The sequence below is a fragment of the Arachis ipaensis genome, chromosome B2, assembly GCF_059453495.1.
Source record: "Arachis ipaensis isolate K30076 ecotype BB chromosome B2, ASM5945349v1, whole genome shotgun sequence".
Taxonomy (NCBI): domain Eukaryota; kingdom Viridiplantae; phylum Streptophyta; class Magnoliopsida; order Fabales; family Fabaceae; genus Arachis; species Arachis ipaensis.
Window position 1 is genome coordinate 98,385,975 of NC_142437.1, and position 18,481 is coordinate 98,404,455.

At 29.0% G+C, this 18,481-nt stretch overlaps 1 protein-coding gene across 2 annotated transcripts; it reads right to left on the minus strand.

Annotated features, from left to right (window-relative positions):
* Positions 1-127: 127 nt before the first annotated feature.
* On the minus strand, positions 128-17,927 carry LOC107625544 (putative ion channel POLLUX-like 2). 2 transcript variants are annotated; one of them, XM_088503589.1, is made up of 25 exons: positions 17,681-17,821; positions 17,477-17,531; positions 17,283-17,359; positions 17,153-17,211; positions 16,793-17,055; positions 16,636-16,707; positions 16,450-16,525; positions 16,226-16,324; positions 15,985-16,139; positions 15,795-15,899; positions 15,609-15,695; positions 15,003-15,087; positions 14,773-14,920; positions 14,606-14,682; positions 13,882-13,962; positions 13,576-13,722; positions 13,353-13,466; positions 12,978-13,055; positions 12,749-12,872; positions 12,581-12,657; positions 2,586-2,633; positions 2,402-2,471; positions 2,244-2,317; positions 536-646; positions 128-464 (listed from the first exon to the last, which is right to left on the minus strand). In XM_088503589.1, the coding sequence occupies exons 5-25, from the start codon at positions 17,035-17,037 to the stop codon at positions 339-341; spliced, it is 2,199 nt and encodes a 732-aa protein (XP_088359715.1). In that variant the 5' UTR covers positions 17,038-17,055; positions 17,153-17,211; positions 17,283-17,359; positions 17,477-17,531; positions 17,681-17,821; the 3' UTR covers positions 128-338. The 2 variants fall into 2 exon arrangements, with proteins under 2 accessions (XP_088359715.1, XP_016183692.2); XM_016328206.3 differs by lacking the exon at positions 17,477-17,531 and having other exon boundaries at positions 17,681-17,927.
* Positions 17,928-18,481: the final 554 nt, after the last annotated feature.

The window sequence follows — 18,481 nt, forward strand, 5'->3', positions numbered from 1 at the left end:
CTCATTGGCCTCAAACAGGCCTCTTGAACCATCATATTTGATAACTATTCATTGGATAATAATGTCGTTTAATTGTGTAAGAACATATACAATATATTGTAAACATAATAATATATAGATGATGAGGAGTCTCAACCAATTTGAGTTAATTCAGTGGTTAACTCACTAATTCATTTATACAAATATTAAAAGTTTAAATTTAATAAAATTTAAAAATGGTTACATCTTCTAATTCTATTCTTTTAATTATCTGATAATGGAAGGGCAACAAAATAAAAGATAATAATAAATTCTTAAAAAAACTGTGATTAAAGACTGAGGGTTAATAAGGCTAAGCATTACAAAATAGCAGGAGGTTTAGGCGTAGGGTGCTGGACATGTTCTCCTTCAAGTTCAGATATGACTATTAAGGAGTCCATCAATTCAAGAGAGAGGGGTTCTGACTTTGGAATTGGGTTCATTACCTGCAAATCAAACAATTAATATTAATTAATGGTTTAACCTGAATTATTACCATTGGCATAGGCACCTATACCTTCTTGTTGTTTTTCACATAACCTATGGCTACTTCTCTCCGTAAATATGCTCTCTCAGACAACTCCCAAAATGTTGGGTTCTCTCCTTCCCTCATGTAAAGCCCAATGTCCTGCACAAACCAAAAATACAATTAAGGATATTCCTGAATTCGAGGGATAAAATCTTGATGCAATTCGTATTAAATTAAATTCATCGGATCTAATATCCATATTTTTTATGTTAGGATCTTTACAAATCAGATCGACGTAAAAATAAAATATATTATAAAAATTTATTTTTATAAAAAATTTAATAAAATTTTCCTTTTTTAGTTCTTTAAACTTTTAAAATATTATTAAACTAATTTTTTATCAAAATAAAATAATAAGATGTATATAAATAATAATTATTAATTGAAATAAAACTTAAATATAATACATATTTTATTTATTTATTTAGTATTTTATGCGGATATACATATCAAATATATAGATATAAATATGATATTCGTGATTCGATCTTATCGGATCATATTTGTAAATTATGAATCAAATACGAATAAATACTTTAAATTTGTGGATATGATTCAATTTATTAACACTTTTAAATAACATTGTAGTAATATAATGTAATAAAATATTTATTATTTTACCTAAAAGTTTGGCGTTTAATTTATTAAAAGTATAAAATTCATAAATTTTAAATATTTGATATTTATTATAAAAAAATAAGTTTGGCAAGTTTGGCACACAAATGATAGACGCTAAAAAATTAGTCATGTAATAATTAGTAACAAATACCACTCTTCCTAATAATATTGATACTGATTCTTATGTAATCATCAATTGTGTTGGAATATATTACACCAATACTAAAAGTTAGTAACCAATTAACTATTTGTATAGAATAATATACCATGATCTATTATATTCATATTATAATCACATATTTATAATCAAATTTCATAAATAATATAATTTAATTAATTTTATAACTTACCAAATTTGATTCACATTTACAATCAAATTTTATATCTAATATTGGTGGTTGATTTTTTTATATTAATAAAATAATTTGATCATTTTATTAAAAAAATCTTTGATTATTATCTTACAAAAAGTTCAATTATTCACTATATATAAAAAATTTGATTATTTTAGTGGTTAATTATTTTAGAAATGGACAAGCATAGTATAATCTACTGTTAAAAATAAGTTGAGTACTTTTTTTAATGTAAACATAACAAAATTTGAAGATTAATTTTATGATGAAAGTTTAGGAGTAAATAAATTGAAAGGTTAGACTTGTGATTTTAAAATAATAAAAAAAATTTGACTCTTAGATTTTTCTTATTTAAAAATTACAAACACAAATTTGATTTTCAGATGTTTGAATTTAAAAAAATAAAAAAATCATAAATATAAATTTAACCCTTTAATTTGATATTTAAATTTGACTCTCAAATTTCTTCTAATTATCATTTATAATTTTGTGAACACTTTTCTAATATTAAAATTAAAAAACGTATTTAGTAGTACCTAATTACTAATATTTTAGATTTAATAAAAATATTTTTGTATTTACTTTTAAATAATATTATATATCTAAGTTTTTTTATTAATTAAAGTCCAACTAAATTAAATAATAAAACTTAAGTAATGCTATTCATAACTGATTTTTTATTTACAAAAACATTTAGATATATAATATTATTTTTTACGTTTTACCTTTACATATATTTCGTCCCCCTCTGCATCGAGAATATCTTTCCAAACCTCGTTCAATTCACTGTTCTCAGCCACTGAAACATACAAACATTCAAGCCATTAATAGAAGCTACCGCTGTACAGTAATTAAAGGGACTGCAAGAAGTTAGTTGTGAGACCTTGAGCTGTTACAAGGCTCATTAGTTCCTCCCCTGCTATGTACGTCACTGATGGCTTGATTCTACTCATCTGCGTCCACCATTTTACGTAACTCCTTCATCAATACCGACCACATGCATATTGCTGTTGCAATATAATCTAATACGAACTATTTTAAAGGCTAAATTAAGGTTTATGATTTACTTGTTTTCCCAATTTTGAATCCACAATCTCTGCAACTAGATTTTGGACCTGCAATCACCAATTAAAAGATATCAGCTAAACATAAAAATATATCATGTAAGTTAGAATAAATATTCAAATGGGTCAGATTGGATATCATTAATTTACTTATTTAAAACTACTTGATTATCCTAAAAGTAAAATAACTATAATTTTGGGCATAGAATAAGTTTAAAAAAAAATATAAAACCTATATATATTGTGGATTATGGGATTATAAAAAACTAACCTATTTTAGCTGATAAAACCACGATTTTATGATAAGTAAGTTTTAAAAATTTCTAAAATTTTATCTAATACACACAAAAAAACCACAAAAGTGGATCATACTGAATATTAGTAATTTACTTATTTAAACTATATAAATACTAAAATTATCAGATTGTCCTCAAAGTAAAATAGTTATAACTTTGTCCTCCCGTTTTTAATATAAATCGTGGCCATAGTAGAAGTTTTAAAAAAATATATAAAATTTACAAAAGCTAACCTATATATTGTGTCCTATATATATTGAGATTATGAGATTATAAAAAACTAACTTATTTCAGCTGATAAAACCACACAAAAAAAAAGCATTATGCTTTTTAATAGTTTGTATAGATCTCTAAAACTTTATCTAATACACAAAAAAACTACAATTTATGTAAAAAAATTTGGTTCAGCCTAAAACCAATGTGAAACCCACAATTTACGTGAGAAATACTAGTTTTAGTTATTAGATATGATGGTCACCCATAATGATAATACTACTGTAACTTGGCAGAGGTATTCAAAGAGTTTCTAAGCCTTGATAACCCACCATCTTAAAACAAAAATGTAAACAATTTAAAATATCAATAATTTTTAATAAAACCTTAATAAGAGAAAATCAATCATTTAAAAATATTTATAGAAATATATAATTTTTAATAAGAGAATATCAACTCAGAAACATTTATAATAAGATAATATTATATTTGGTGGAAACCATATTTAAATTAACAAATTAATTGTTTCATGCAATAATTCATATACTTTCCTTTTAAATTTTTGGATCTATAGTTACAAATACAAATATAATTCTTTCTTTTCCTAAATGCATTCATATTGATATTATTATTAATATATTTTAATATAAATAATAAGTATTGATAATATTCATCTAATTAATTATAATGTTCTTTTACAAGAGATGTTTATTTTTAGAATAAGAGGATAAATATAAGAAATTAGTATTTAACTTATAAATATAAGCAATTAGTTAATATATGTAAGTAATTCTGACTAAATATAATTTTTTAAAATAATTTAATGAAAATAGATTTAATATTAAAAACAATTAATATTTAAAAGGGTTTTTTACTTAAATAAAATAAACCAATACCAAAATTACTGAATTTCCCTAAATCAAATTTTGAAACGTAAATATCCTCTTTTTACTATTATATAAATCGTTCCAGGGGTATGAGGATTATATAATATGTTAACCATGCCACCCAAGAACGATTTATGCATGAATGATCAAGGGGAATAGAGAGTAAATCGTTACAGGGCACACAGGGTTATAGGTAACGCATAAATCGTCCCACCCTACAAAGATTCACGTGATTTTGAGCTAAAACACAAAGGCTTAGCACGATTAATGTGTTAAAATAAACCCTCTCAAGCCTGGCACGATTTATGTATAATAGGATACTTTTATTTATAATAATTTAATTTAAATTATATCTATTTAAATTTTAACTTAAAAAAAATATATACTTTTATAATTTCAATTATTAATTTCATTGAGAAGATTAAATTAAATAAAAAAAATACTAACAAATTTTAATAAAAAGAATACTAAATTTTAATACATAAATTTAAGTTTTTTCTTTAAAAAAAAATTGTCAAAAGGTGTTAAAAAATATTAATTTTGCATAATATAAATTTATATTGCTTTAAGTAACATAAATTTAAGTTTTTATAAAATTTTTAGTATTCGTTGTTTATATAATTTTTTTAATCATTTTTATTAATGCATATTTTTTATAGAATTTTTTTGTCATTTTTTATGTGACTTTTGTATAAAGTTTAATTATTTATTTATAATTTTAATTATTAATTCTATTAAAAAAACAAAATTAAAAAAAAGAATACTAGCAAATTATAATAAAAAGAGTACTAAATTTTAATACATAAATTTAAATTCTTTTTTAAATATCAAAGGGTGTTAAAAAATATAATTTTGCATAATATAAATTTATGTGTTTTTGAGTAACATAAATTTAAGTTTTATAAAATTTTTAGTATTTATTATTCATGTAATTTTTTTTAATAATTTTTATCGATGTATATTTTTTATAGAATTTTTCCATCATTTTTTAACATATAAATTATAAAAAATATGCATCGATAAAAATTATTAAAAAAATTATTAAAAAAATTACATGAGCAATCTATAAAAAATATACATCAATAAAAATTATTTAAAAAATTATATGAATAACAAATACTAAAAATTTTATAAAAACTTAAATTTATGATACTCAAAAACACATAAATTTATATTATGCAAAATTATATTTTTTAACACTTTTAGACTTTTTTTTTAAAAAAAACTTAAATTTATTTATTAAAATTTAGTATTTTTTTCATTATAATTTGTCAGTATTTTTTTTATTTAATTTAATTTTTTAATAGAATTAATAATTAAAATTATAAAAAAATAATTAAAATTTATACAAAGTCAAATAAAAAATATGACAAAAACAATTCTATAAAAATTATGCATCAATAAAAATGATTAAAAAAAATCAACAACGAATACTAAAAATTTTATAAAAACTTAAATTTATGTTACTCAAAACAACATGAATTTATATTATTCAAAATTATATTTTTTAACACTTTTTGATATTTTTTTAAAGAAAAAAATTAAATTTATATATTAAAATTTAGTACTTATTAAACCATTCTTCTACCTTAGCCCACGACAACAACAAAGAAGTCTCACAGCCCACAAATTCAGCCCAACAGAATACATAAATTTAATTATAATTTTAGTCTTTATTATCTTTATCTTATCTTTAGTTGTTCTTATCTTCTTATCTTATCTTTATTTGCTTTTATCTTTTATAGGACAATGCTCTATATATATTTAGTCACTTCAGTACAATTCAATCAATCAACAATCAATAAAAGTTCTTTTCTTTACTTTTCCTACTCTTTCACAATTTTATTATGGTATCAGAGCTCTTCTTGAGCTCTGTTGATATCCATGGATAAACCAACCGATTCAGATCCTAAAACTCCTTCAACTCCCCCGCCTACCATGAATAATCAACCTTCCAATTTAACTCAAGATACAACCAATCCCTATTATATTCATCCAAGCGAAAATCCTACCTCAGTCTTGGTTACCCCTGTTCTCACAGGAAACAATTACCATTCATGGAATAGATCCTTCACTATGGCTATTATTTCCAAAAATAAATATGGATTTCTTACTGGTTCTATCTCCTCTCCTCTACCTGGGGATCCTCTTTTCTCGGCTTGGGAACGTTGCAACAATTTGGTCTTATCTTGGTTATTCCATTCTTTGTCCTCTTCTATAACTCAAAGTGTCCTCTATTTTGCCACTGCCTCCTCTGTTTGGACCGATTTGAAAGAACGATTTGCTCAGAGTGATCTTCTCCGAATTGCTGAGTTGCAAGAAGAAATCTATGCACTTAAGCAGGGCACTCAAAGGGTGTTTTCATTGGTTTTCAAAATGGTTTTAAAGGATATATCATTTATCTTTTGGATGACAAAAGAATTGAAATTTCTCGAAATGTTGTATTTGATGAATTAGTTTTTCCTTTGGTTCACACAAATGACCCAATTTCTCTCTTCAACCCAAATTCTGAACCAAACAACTTTTCTATCAACACACATAACCCAAAAATACCAACCCTTCCAGTTGAACCCTCACCCATACCCATTGACCCAACTCCATCTAATCCTTTATTCTCTCCAACAACCTCTCCTTCTTCCTCACTATCGTGTCCTAACCAACTTGAATCCATAACAACCGAATCTCTTTTGAGGCCCACACCCTCCTCTTCTTCTGCACTAGACACTAGTCCACCATCACCTCCTCATCCCCTGTCACCTTCCTCACCACCTGAGCAACCACATCCTCGTCATTCTGATCGACCTCACCGACCTCCAGCATATCTCTCTGATTACTTGTGCAATTCGTCTCTCACCTCTACCAATCAATCTCCCTCAAAGTGCAGGTATCCTTTATCTTCAGTCATGTCTTTTTCTTCTCTTTCATCTTCACATAAAAGGTTTCTATTATCTCTACATTCTGACGTTGAGCCAAAGTTCTTTAAAGATGCCAATCAACATCCCAATTGGCATAGTGCTATGAAAGATGAGTTGGATGCTCTTGAGTTGAACAAAACTTGGCGTCTTGTTGATTGTCCTGCAAGTGTTAAGCCGGTTGGCTGTAAATGGGTCTATCGCATCAAACGCAAGCCTGATGGTTCAATTGATCGATATAAGGCTCGCCTTGTGGCCAAAGGATTCACCCAGACTGAAGGTGTTGATTTCTTGGAAACCTTCTCTCCTGTTGTCAAGCCTGCCACCATTAGATTAGTTTTGGCATTGGCCTCTATGAAGCATTGGCCCATACATCAGTTAGATGTCAATAATGCTTTCTTACATGGGGATCTTTCTGAAGATGTTTACATGACTTTGCCACCTGGGTTCACATCTCCTCGCCCAAATCAATGCTGCAAGTTACTAAAGTCATTATATGGTCTACGACAATCTAGTCGTATGTGGTATGACAAACTTTCTCATCTTTTGCTATCCCATGGATATCAGCAGACTTTATCTGATTATAGTCTATTTGTTAAATTTACTGGTGCTCAAATTTGTATACTTCTAGTCTATGTTGACGACATCGTTCTCACCGGCGATTCTATTTCTGAACTTGCTTCTATTAAGTCTATTTTGCACCAGCACTTCCGAATTAAAGATTTGGGCCCTTTAAAATATTTTTTGGGTATTGAAGTAGCCCAATCAGCAAAGGGAATTTGCTTATCTCAGAGAAAATATTGTCTTGATCTTTTGGAGGATTCTGGTTTATTAGGTGCTAAACCTGCCTCTGTTCCAATGGATAGTTCCACAAGATTATATCAAGACAAAAGTCCCTTGCTATCTGACCCTTCTGTGTATCGCCGTTTGGTTGGGCGTCTTATCTACCTTACCACTACTCGACCAGACATCATGTATGCCACTCAACAATTAAGTCAATTTATGGCAACTCCTACTGAATCTCATCTTCAAGCTGCCAAGCATGTGTTACGATATCTAAAAACTAGCCCCGGCAAAGGAATTTTTTTTTCAAGAGAATCAGAAATTCAGCTTCTCGGCTTCAGTGACTCTGATTGGGCCGGATGTCCTGACACTCGGCGATCTTTAACAGGCTATTGTTTCTTCTTAGGCAACTCTTTAGTCTCTTGGAAGACCAAGAAACAAACCACCGTTGCCCGCTCATCCACTGAAGCAGAATATCGTGCACTTGCCAACACAACTTGTGAACTTCAATGGATAATAAATCTGTTACAATTTTTACGTATCTCTCCTATCCGCCCACCAGTTTTATATTGTGATAATCAAATTGCTCTTCATATTGCTGCTAATCCAGTTTTTCATGAACGGACCAAACATTTAGAGGTCGATTGTCACTTGGTTCGACAAAAAGCTCAAGCTGGAGTGATGAAACTTCTCCCCATTCCTTCTTCTGGGCAATTAGCTGACATCTTCACAAAGCCTTTGTCTCCTCAACCCTTCCATCTTAATCTCAATAAGCTTGGAGTTCTCGATATCTTTCATCCTCCAGCTTGCGGGGGCATATTAAACCATTCTTCTACCTTAGCCCACGACAACAACAAAGAAGTCTCACAGCCCACAAATTCAGCCCAACAGAATACATAAATTTAATTATAATTTTAGTCTTTATTATCTTTATCTTATCTTTAGTTGTTCTTATCTTCTTATCTTATCTTTATTTGCTTTTATCTTTTATAGGACAATGCTCTATATATATTTAGTCACTTCAGTACAATTCAATCAATCAACAATCAATAAAAGTTCTTTTCTTTACTTTTCCTACTCTTTCACAATTTTATTAGTACTCTTTTTATTATTATTTGTTAGTATTCTTTTTTTTAATTTAATTTAATCTTATTAATAAAATTAATAATTGAAATTATAAAAAGTATATTTTTATTTTTTAAGTTAAAATTTAAACAGATATAATTTAAATTAAAATATTATAAATAAAAGTACTCTATTATACATAAATCGTGACAGGCTTGAGAGGATTTGCTTTAACACGTTAATCGTGCCAAGCCTTTGTGTTTTAGCTCAAAATCACTTGAATCTTTGTTGGGTGGGACGATTTATGCGTTATCTATAACCCTGTGTGCCCTGCAACGATTTACTCCTTATTCTCCTAGGTCATTCATGCATAAATCGTTCTTGGATGGCATGGTTAACATATTATATAATTCTCATGCCCCTGGAACGATTTATATAATAATAGAAAGAGGATATTTACGTTTCAAAATTTGATTTAGGAGAATCCAGTATTTTGGTATTGGTTTATTTTATTTAAGTAAAAAACCCTATTTAAAATTTTGGTAAATAATATGAATTTATTAGTAAAATAATATGTTTCCAATATAGTGGAAAAAATTAGATTAGTAACTATTCTAGGCTAAAATTTTTAGATATGGATAATTTTAATGTGAAATACGACAATATTTGTTCATTTTGGTATTTTACAATGCTATGATGGTAGTACAAAACGTCACTAACATTTTGTAAAACAAATATTTTTTTAAATATAAAAAAACAAAACGTCACCAACGTTTTGTAAAAAAATATTTTTTAATTATAAAATGAGAAAACGTCATTGACGTTTTGTAAAAAAAATATTATTTTAATTATATAAAGTGAAAACGTCACTGACGTTTTGTAAACACCCACAATAACGTTTAACACCTAATTTAGATCACTTTTAAAGACTTCACCACTCATAATCCAATATACAAAAATAAAAGTTCACTATTCTATGTACAAAATATTTTACGGTAAGTACTTTAAGTAAGTACTTTATTTTATTGTATATCTTAAAGCTTAATCCCTATAAATATTCTATTTAATATTATCCTTAAAATCGTGGATTTTCTCTTAGTGTCATATTTTTCAGTCTAAAAACAATAACTCTATCATGATTTATGCAGTCTGTGTCATGATAATTTTTGCTACGTCCATGGTTTTCTTATCCACGTAAATCATGATTTTGCCATGATTTATTCTCGCATGTTTTTTACTTAAATAGTTACTTTTCAGTAGGTATCATATTTTTATTTAAAAACTTGTCCTATGTCCACGATTGATTTATATTATATTAAACTACTCTTCTACTTTAGCCCATGACAACAATAAAGAAGTATCGTGGCCCACAAATTCAGCCAAACAGAATACAAAAATTCAATTTTAATTTTAGTCTTTATTATCTTATCTTTAATTGTTCTTATCTTATCTTTATTTGCTTTTATCTTTCATAGGACAATGCTCTATATATATTTAGTTTTACCCTCATAGTTTACAACACACTTCAGTACAATTCAATCAATCAACAATCAATAAAAATTCTTTTCTTTGCTTTTCCTATTCTTTCACAATTTTATCATGGTATCAGAGCCATGGTATCCTCCTTGAGGAGGATATATAAGTTATGATCTTTTCGGTGAGAAATCACCATGCTTCTTTTTCAACTTCCTCCCACAATAAATAATCATAAGATTTAGTTACATGCATCCAAGTGAAAATCTTACCACAGTTTTGGTTATCCCGATACTTTACCAACAATTTCGTCTGCGCCTCCATTCTTCTGGTAGTTCCGTCTGCATTCTGTTTCAGCGGTTTAATCTGCATTCTGTATTAGCAGTTCCATCTGCACTCTTATCGCGCTCTATGCGCCCTCTTTCTTATTGCGCCATACGCGCCCTCTAAAGATCAATTTTATTGCGCTCTACGCGCTTATTCTTTTATTTTTTTTATTTTTTTATTCTTTTTTTTATGAAGATCACTGCTTGCTCTCTCTCCCTCAAGCACAGCATCTCCTTTTATGTATTTTTGCCGTCAGCAGCTCAAGCTCCGCCGCACGCAATTGTTTAAAGATCGCTGCTCAAGCACAGCATCTCCTTTTATGTATTTTTGTCGTCGGCATCTCAAGCTCCGCCGCACGCAATTATTTAAAGATCGCTGCTCAAGCACAGCATCTCCTTTTATATTTTTGCCGCCGGCAGCTCAAGCTCCGCCGCACGCAGTTTTTGAAGATCGCTGCTCAAGCACAGCATCTCCTTTTATATTTTTGCAGTAGGCAGCTCAAGCTCTGCCGCATGCATCTTCCTCCGCGTCACCACGTCAGACGCGCTTTTCTCAACAATTTCATCGGAACTTATCCAAGCTGTGGATTATTGACATCTTCCATCCACCAGCTTGCGGGGGCGTATTAAACTACTCTTCTACTTTAGCCCATGACAACAATAAAGAAGTATCGTGGCCCACAAATTCAGCCCAACAGGATACAAAAATTCAATTTTAATTTTAGTCTTTATTATCTTATCTTTAATTGTTCTTATCTTATCTTTATTTGCTTTTATCTTTCATAGGACAATGCTCTATATATATTTAGTTTTACCTTCATAGTTTACAACACACTTCAGTACAATTCAATCAATCAACAATCAATAAAAATTCTTTTCTTTGCTTTTCCTATTCTTTCACAATTTTATCATATTAAAAGTAAGAGGACAAAATTATGACTATTTTATTTTTAGAACAATATGATAATTTTGGTATCATATAATTTAAGATAAATTTTACTTAATATTCTCTGATCTAAAATAAAATAAAGGATAAGTTATCCCTTTATAACATATCTTATTATTATTTGATGAAATAGATTGGTTTATCATGGTTAAATTCTTAATCTAACCTAAATTTTGTTAACCTAATCAACTAATTATGGTATAGTTTTTTTTACAAATTATAAAAATTACTAGAGAAGTTTTATTTTATAATTTTTTATTTTTTTTTTCAAAAAGAAAGCAAGGAGAAAAAAATTTGACAATTTAAAATTTTTTGTGCCTTTTGAATTTTTATTTTATTTATCCTTTTTGTCTTTTGAGATTTTTTTATTTTGTGATTCAAATTGATTAATAAATATATAATTTAAAAAAAATAAAAAAAATTAACCTTTTAATAATTTTTTATAATTTGCAAAAAAATTATATCATAACTAATTGATTAGACAAAACTTAAGTTAGATTAAAATTAAAGTTAATCATAATAAGTGAATTCATTTCATTTCATTTAATAATTTAAAAACATGTCACAAAAGTTAACTTCTTAATTTAGAGAGAATTTAGTAGAATTCATCATAATTTAAATACATAAATTACCCGATTGGATATTATGTTCCTTAATAAATTTTATTCTCTAAAAATCCTAAAAATTAAAATTAATTATGTTTGACAAATTGTCTGTTTTGAAAGAGAGGAATCAAATTTGTAGTGCATTTTTTTTTTTTTGACAAATCGTCTTATAATAAAATATGTTAAGAGAAAAATTAATTATATCAGACACATTATTTTTTTCTGTTGCATTGAAGAGAGAATAATTTATCTTACAGTAATATGTTTTAGATATAGTTATCTTATAATAAAATTAAAAACTTATATGTCCAACATTTATAGTAAAAAAATTTGATTGAAAGTACCAGAGGAACCAATTTGTCTAATGGGACAAGAGTAATTATCAAGTATTTCTAGCTAATAAAAATTTGTCGGAAACAAGTTTGATCTGGAATTGATCAATTTGTCATTTACTCTTTTTAAATTAGTTATTTCAATTAAAAGAAACATTACCTTAACCCCAAATTTATTGCAGATATTTTCAGCAAGTAGGATAGAATAAACAGATTTTTGTTCTGTCATGGATGCATCTGCAAAGAGAATAACAGTAAATATAATATTGGAAGAAGTTACTTTAATATGACCTTAAAAAAAACTGATTTCTATGCTAAAAAAAGCTACCTCCAAGAAGCCATTCTCTGTCAAATATTACAGCAATTGACAGAGTAATATCTTCATCTTTCATAGAACTCTGGATATTCAATATGGTTTCCTTTAAAGTCTCATAGTCCATAGGATTTCCAATCTAGTATAAAAAAAAAAAAAAGTTTAAAGTAAGTGAAAGATTGCAGCAAAAAAGAGTATCAATCTATTCAAATTTGATCACATAGTTTTCTGAATGAAACAATACCCTATGAGAAACACGGACATTCTTGAGTAGTTTGTTGTGACTAACCCTCTCTTCTAATGACGTATCTGATAGTATTTCCTGCAAGGAAGAATTCTCTAATGAATTAAGGGTTATTAATGAAATTCATATAGAGTTTAATTTTGATCTATCGATATTGTAAAATATTTTTGAGTGGTCCAATTTTATCGAATTTTTTTGGATGACCATTCATGCGATCAAGGTAAAAAGTAATTATCTTTTAGTGACATGACATTACGTGATTGAAGGCATGTGCAAAATTATTTTACTCATCAAAATTAAATTCATTCATATATTGAATTTATGTCTATTTTAAGCATATTGTAGTTTAAATATATGTATACTATAAGAACATACCAAAACACTTCCAGGACCAAGATAATTATCATATTCTTGAATCATATCTATGACATTTGGTCGCCACCCAAGTAAAAGAATGCACTCTCTTGGTCCTTGATTCGTGTCTGACGCCTACAAGACGATCACAACAACCATCGATAATTAAAGCTTTAAACACAATTCCAATGGTATATATATCAAAACATATCCAACTATCCAAGGTAGAAGTTGTAGTATGTACCTTGGAACCTGATTTTTTCGGACGCTTCACAACATTAGCAAATCTTGTTTCACTCAATTCCATCATTTCAGGAACTTGAGGACTTTGAATTTTATCAGTGCCTTCCATCCTATCTTTAGTATTCTGAAGTGATCCGATGAGTAGTACCTAAACGACGACAATGGCTTTTAAAACTTTTATGCCTTGATCATGAAGAAAGACAAGTTTGATGAAAACAGAACCTAATTTAGGAAAATATTCTGCATAATTTAATGAATGCCAAGAAAGATATGTACATGAAATAGATTTAGTTTGTGTTTGACATACTTTATCATCTTTTTGCATAATCTCGTCGTCATTAGGGTGGAAGTATATTCTTCCGTTCCGGCATAGACCACACACAACAGCCTGAAAAATATAAACATAGTTACAAATGGAATTCACATTTGAATGTCACTAATAAGAGTAATAAGCGTAATAAGAGTAAAGTGACAATTACGTCTTCAAGTATTTTGACACTTCGGACTAGTTAGTCTTTGAAAAAAAAAAAAAAAGTATCAATTAGGTCCTTAACGATAGTAAATAATAGACATATATATCTTTCTGTTAATAGATAGTGCAAAACGAAATGGAGTTGGCTTATGTATTTCGTTATCTACAAAAGTACATGTCCTATTGTTATAACACGAACATGGAAACAATGTAATTTTGAATAATGAAACATTCATTATCTTTTGAATTTTCATGTAACATTTATCAACCGCTCTTTATTTATCATAAATCATACTAAAACATGTGAAGTTTCACTGCAAAAATTATGATCTACTTGATGATCTTTCATAGATAGACAGGTCATAATAATTAACAGCACATATAAACACCATTTTTAAGTTTTACCTAATGAAATGATAGAAGGACATAACTTGTCGATTATTTGCTATCTTGAAGAATCATATTGGTACTTGTTTTTTCTTCGGAGACTAATTATTCCGAGGTCAAAATCTTCAGAGACCTAGCTGTCAATTTACTCCACTAATAATTATCTTTTTACCTCCTGAAATCCATGTCTAAGCTGCGAGTAAGTCATTCCTTCGAGATTAGGCAAGCTGCAAAGGTTAAACACATTCTCTGTAACAAGTTAAAATACTGAATGTTAGACTTCATAGATGAGCACAATCAAAGGGCCCAAAATGCTTGATGAGAGTGCAAATGCAGTACTTTGATAGTTTAGCAAGTGTCTGTAGATCTTTATGAGGTCCTTCTGTCGCGAGCACTGAACAAATAATTTGGATGCAACATTTTCCACCGGCGCCACTTTCAGTCCAGAGATTGACTTTAAAAGCTCGCTGTTAATGGAGCTCGAAACCTGCACTTACGAATAAGAATAAGTCAAGTCAACCAAGCTTTCTTCTTCTAAGTCACTCGTTAAATAGAGTTCATATATATACCTCAACTATGGTGGGGACAGAATCCATGTTTGGAATTGGTTGTAAGGCTAAAACCGACAGAAATGTATCTGTGTCAACTTCATACCTAAAAATATTAAGAATCTAAAATCAATTCACTTCATCACCAAATAACAAAACAGAAACTAAAGGTAAAAACTATATATTCTTTATTATATACCCTCAAGTCCTTTAGGTAGCCTTTGTTTTGAGGCATTGGAACGGAGACTAAGAGACTGGGATCATATTTGTTAGTTCAGAAACTGGTACTAAAATTTCAGTCTCTGTTCCTAAAATTTCAGTATTTTAATACCTCCAAAAAATGGAGACACAGGAGATTGAATTTTTTAGAGACGGAAACTAAAACTTTAATAACATTTTATACCTAAAATACTCCCATTTCAATTAATTAATTCCAATTTTACTTTTTGTGCAAATTAAATTAGAACTTCATTCTTATTTCAATCTCTATCTCCCACTTTACACTAAACACAATACTGAGACTTATTTCAGTCTCTATCTCCCAATCTCTGCCTCTCTTCCAAAGCTACTTAGTGCTTTCAGTGAAGCAGAAACACCTTAAACATGAACTAATCAAAGATTAATTACCGGTCCCCTTTTGATGGCAGTATAATTATTGCGCGTGCCTTGTTTGCTGCTGCCCTCTTAAATGATTCCGTTAATCTTAGGCTGCAACTGCAAAGACAGACATTTTACATGGAACACAAAAATTTTATTAACAATTAAGAAAATGGAAGTTGAATAATGCAATTTCACAGAATCCATAAACCATACCTTTTTGAAAGGATATCAATGTGGCGCAAATCTTTACTAATACTGACGGCTATTTTGTCGATCTTTTTTCTTGGAAGATCAGCCATAAGGAGAATTCTCTGCCTCCTGCATGAGAATGAACAAACATATTACTTACAGAGCCAACAATTTGGTTATATTTCTAGACTTGTGGACCACTTATTATAGTTACCTCGCTGTGGCGGTGCCTAAACGAACTGCGAATCCATGATACTTATTTAACTGCTTTAATATGAAAGGCAAATGACTATTCATCCCACAAATGATGATATGATCAGTCTCCTGCACTTGCATCTGAGCCCCCTCTCTGAGTTTTTCCATATTGTTCTGTCCTAAGAGCCAGCAAATAGTGATTAAATTATTGATAGACGAGCACAAAAAACTAACATTCTTGATTCCTCAAGAAACCTTACCCTGAATTCTTCAGTCATAATACTTAGGAGGCGAGAGTACAATAATATTCCCCACATTGCAAGAACAAAGCCAATAAACCGCTCTTTGCTTGTTTGTTGCTGCGAAGAAAAAAAAAAACACTCTTTAGCAACTGAATATGCTTATAATTTACCCTTTAAATAACATGAGATGCAGTGTATATATACATATAAAGAAATGATTATGAAATCAACATTGTACATACTACTAAATGAGTAGATGAATCACAAAGGCATGCCCAAGCATCCCAGAGACAGTCCTCTAGAGATTGTTTACCATTCCTGGATGATTCAAAACAATTTAGGTACTTCCAAAGCTTCGAAGAAAGCCATTAAAGTATTCTCATTCTCAACAAAATCTAGAAAATACAAATTAACTCTCTTTGCATTACCTGAACTTGAAGAACAGGAAACCACCAATGGCAGTAAATAAGACACATGCTACAAGCAGCACCACAAAGAATCTGAAACAATCCATATCAGGCATTGGAAAACAAAAGTTTAAACTATTCTGTAGATGAACTCGAATGAATGGACTCTGCAACTTACATTGCAACATTTTTTTCAAGTCGGATGTTAAATAAGTACAAGAGCCTTGATAAACTCCATCTAATATAACTGAAAGAAGGAAGAGGACTAGGTTTATTCAGGGAATTAGAAACGCAAGCAAGAGGCAATCGATTCGTCGTCTGAAACACAGTTGGTATAGTTGCTTGGATAACGTTGATGATCTGATCCAAAAGTTTCATTTTTGCCACTCTTAGTATGAAATACAATGTCATAGATTGGATCATCCTTTTAGTCTTTAAAGCCTACACCACATAATTGGAATCCAACTATAAAATGTGAGTGCAGTGTAGAATAAACTTATCCTCAACAAATTGAAAGGTTTTCCCAAAGATTAGTTACCTGAGAAGTTCCATTATCTTTGTGGGATTTTAATTTATCTTCTGAATTGTGCCTTCTCCCTACAAGGATTCCATTAAAGAGTGATTTGGTTATCTGATAATTGCTCCATATATATTATTTTAAAGCTCACCTTCACTGAGTATTTTACGTGAATGCACATGAAATGATGAACATTTGGTTCTGTTAAAGTAGCAGGGCAGAAGCCTCCTGTGAAGTAGAAGTTTTCACAATGATCAGTCTTGTAAAATAATGTTGTGAACTCGATGTCACAAGTTCAAGCCGTAAAACCAACTACTGATGCTTAACACCTTAATACAAACTTACTTTTCATCAAAATCAAATTTGCAAAATCAATTTTATGCAAACTCCCGTTTATAAACTGTAATCCAAACACACACCATATAAGTCATCAAGTTAGGCCGCCTACATTACAACCTGTGGATTAATGCAAGGTGCTTTGCAAGTATAGAAATACTAGTAGTAACAAAAATGACAAAAGAGGATGAAGTTGAACAAGAAAGTAGTAACCTGTTAGTAACAGAGAAGTGCATGAGGGTTGGAGTTGAAGGATGAGGAAGTAGCGGAATACATGGGTATGGTTGTGCCTGACACAAAACCATAGCTTCTTGCCTTGTTTGTTTTTTTTTTTTTTCTCAAAAAGCACAACACACAGCAGAATACATGGGTATGTCAATCAATGTAGAAGCGTGAGAAAAGAGTAAGATGAGTCAGTTGAATGTAACATGAGCTTATGTGGCCAAGCTACAGGTTATTTAGATAAGGTCCTATGTTGAACAATAATGATAGTCTATATATCCATTTTCATATCTATTCATCTGTATTTATTTTCTAACAATTCATACAAGCTAATATGGAATAAGTGTTTACAGTATTATTCTTTTTAGTAAGAGTTTACCATTGTTGATATTTTTAATTAAACTATTTATTTTTTTAAAAGAAAAATTATAATTGTGTTAACATACAATAAGAAATTAAGAATACATATTTGCCTTTATTTTTATTTTATAATTTTGTGTATTCTTCCTTCAAGACAATTTCATTTTTTATCTTTCTTGAAAAATAGTCCTTACATGATGAGATCATATATATATATTAAGAAATGTGTTTGTTCTGGTAGGTTGAAAAATAGATGCATACTGCTATAATAAATACATGGATTAATAAGAAACTGACAGATGAATTATATAATCTACATCAACAAATAATTTTTATTTTGTAAAATGTATTATATATTTTTTAATATAAAAATACTAAAAGACTATCCGAATTTATTATTTTTGGTTATAAATTAATTATTAATATTTAAAA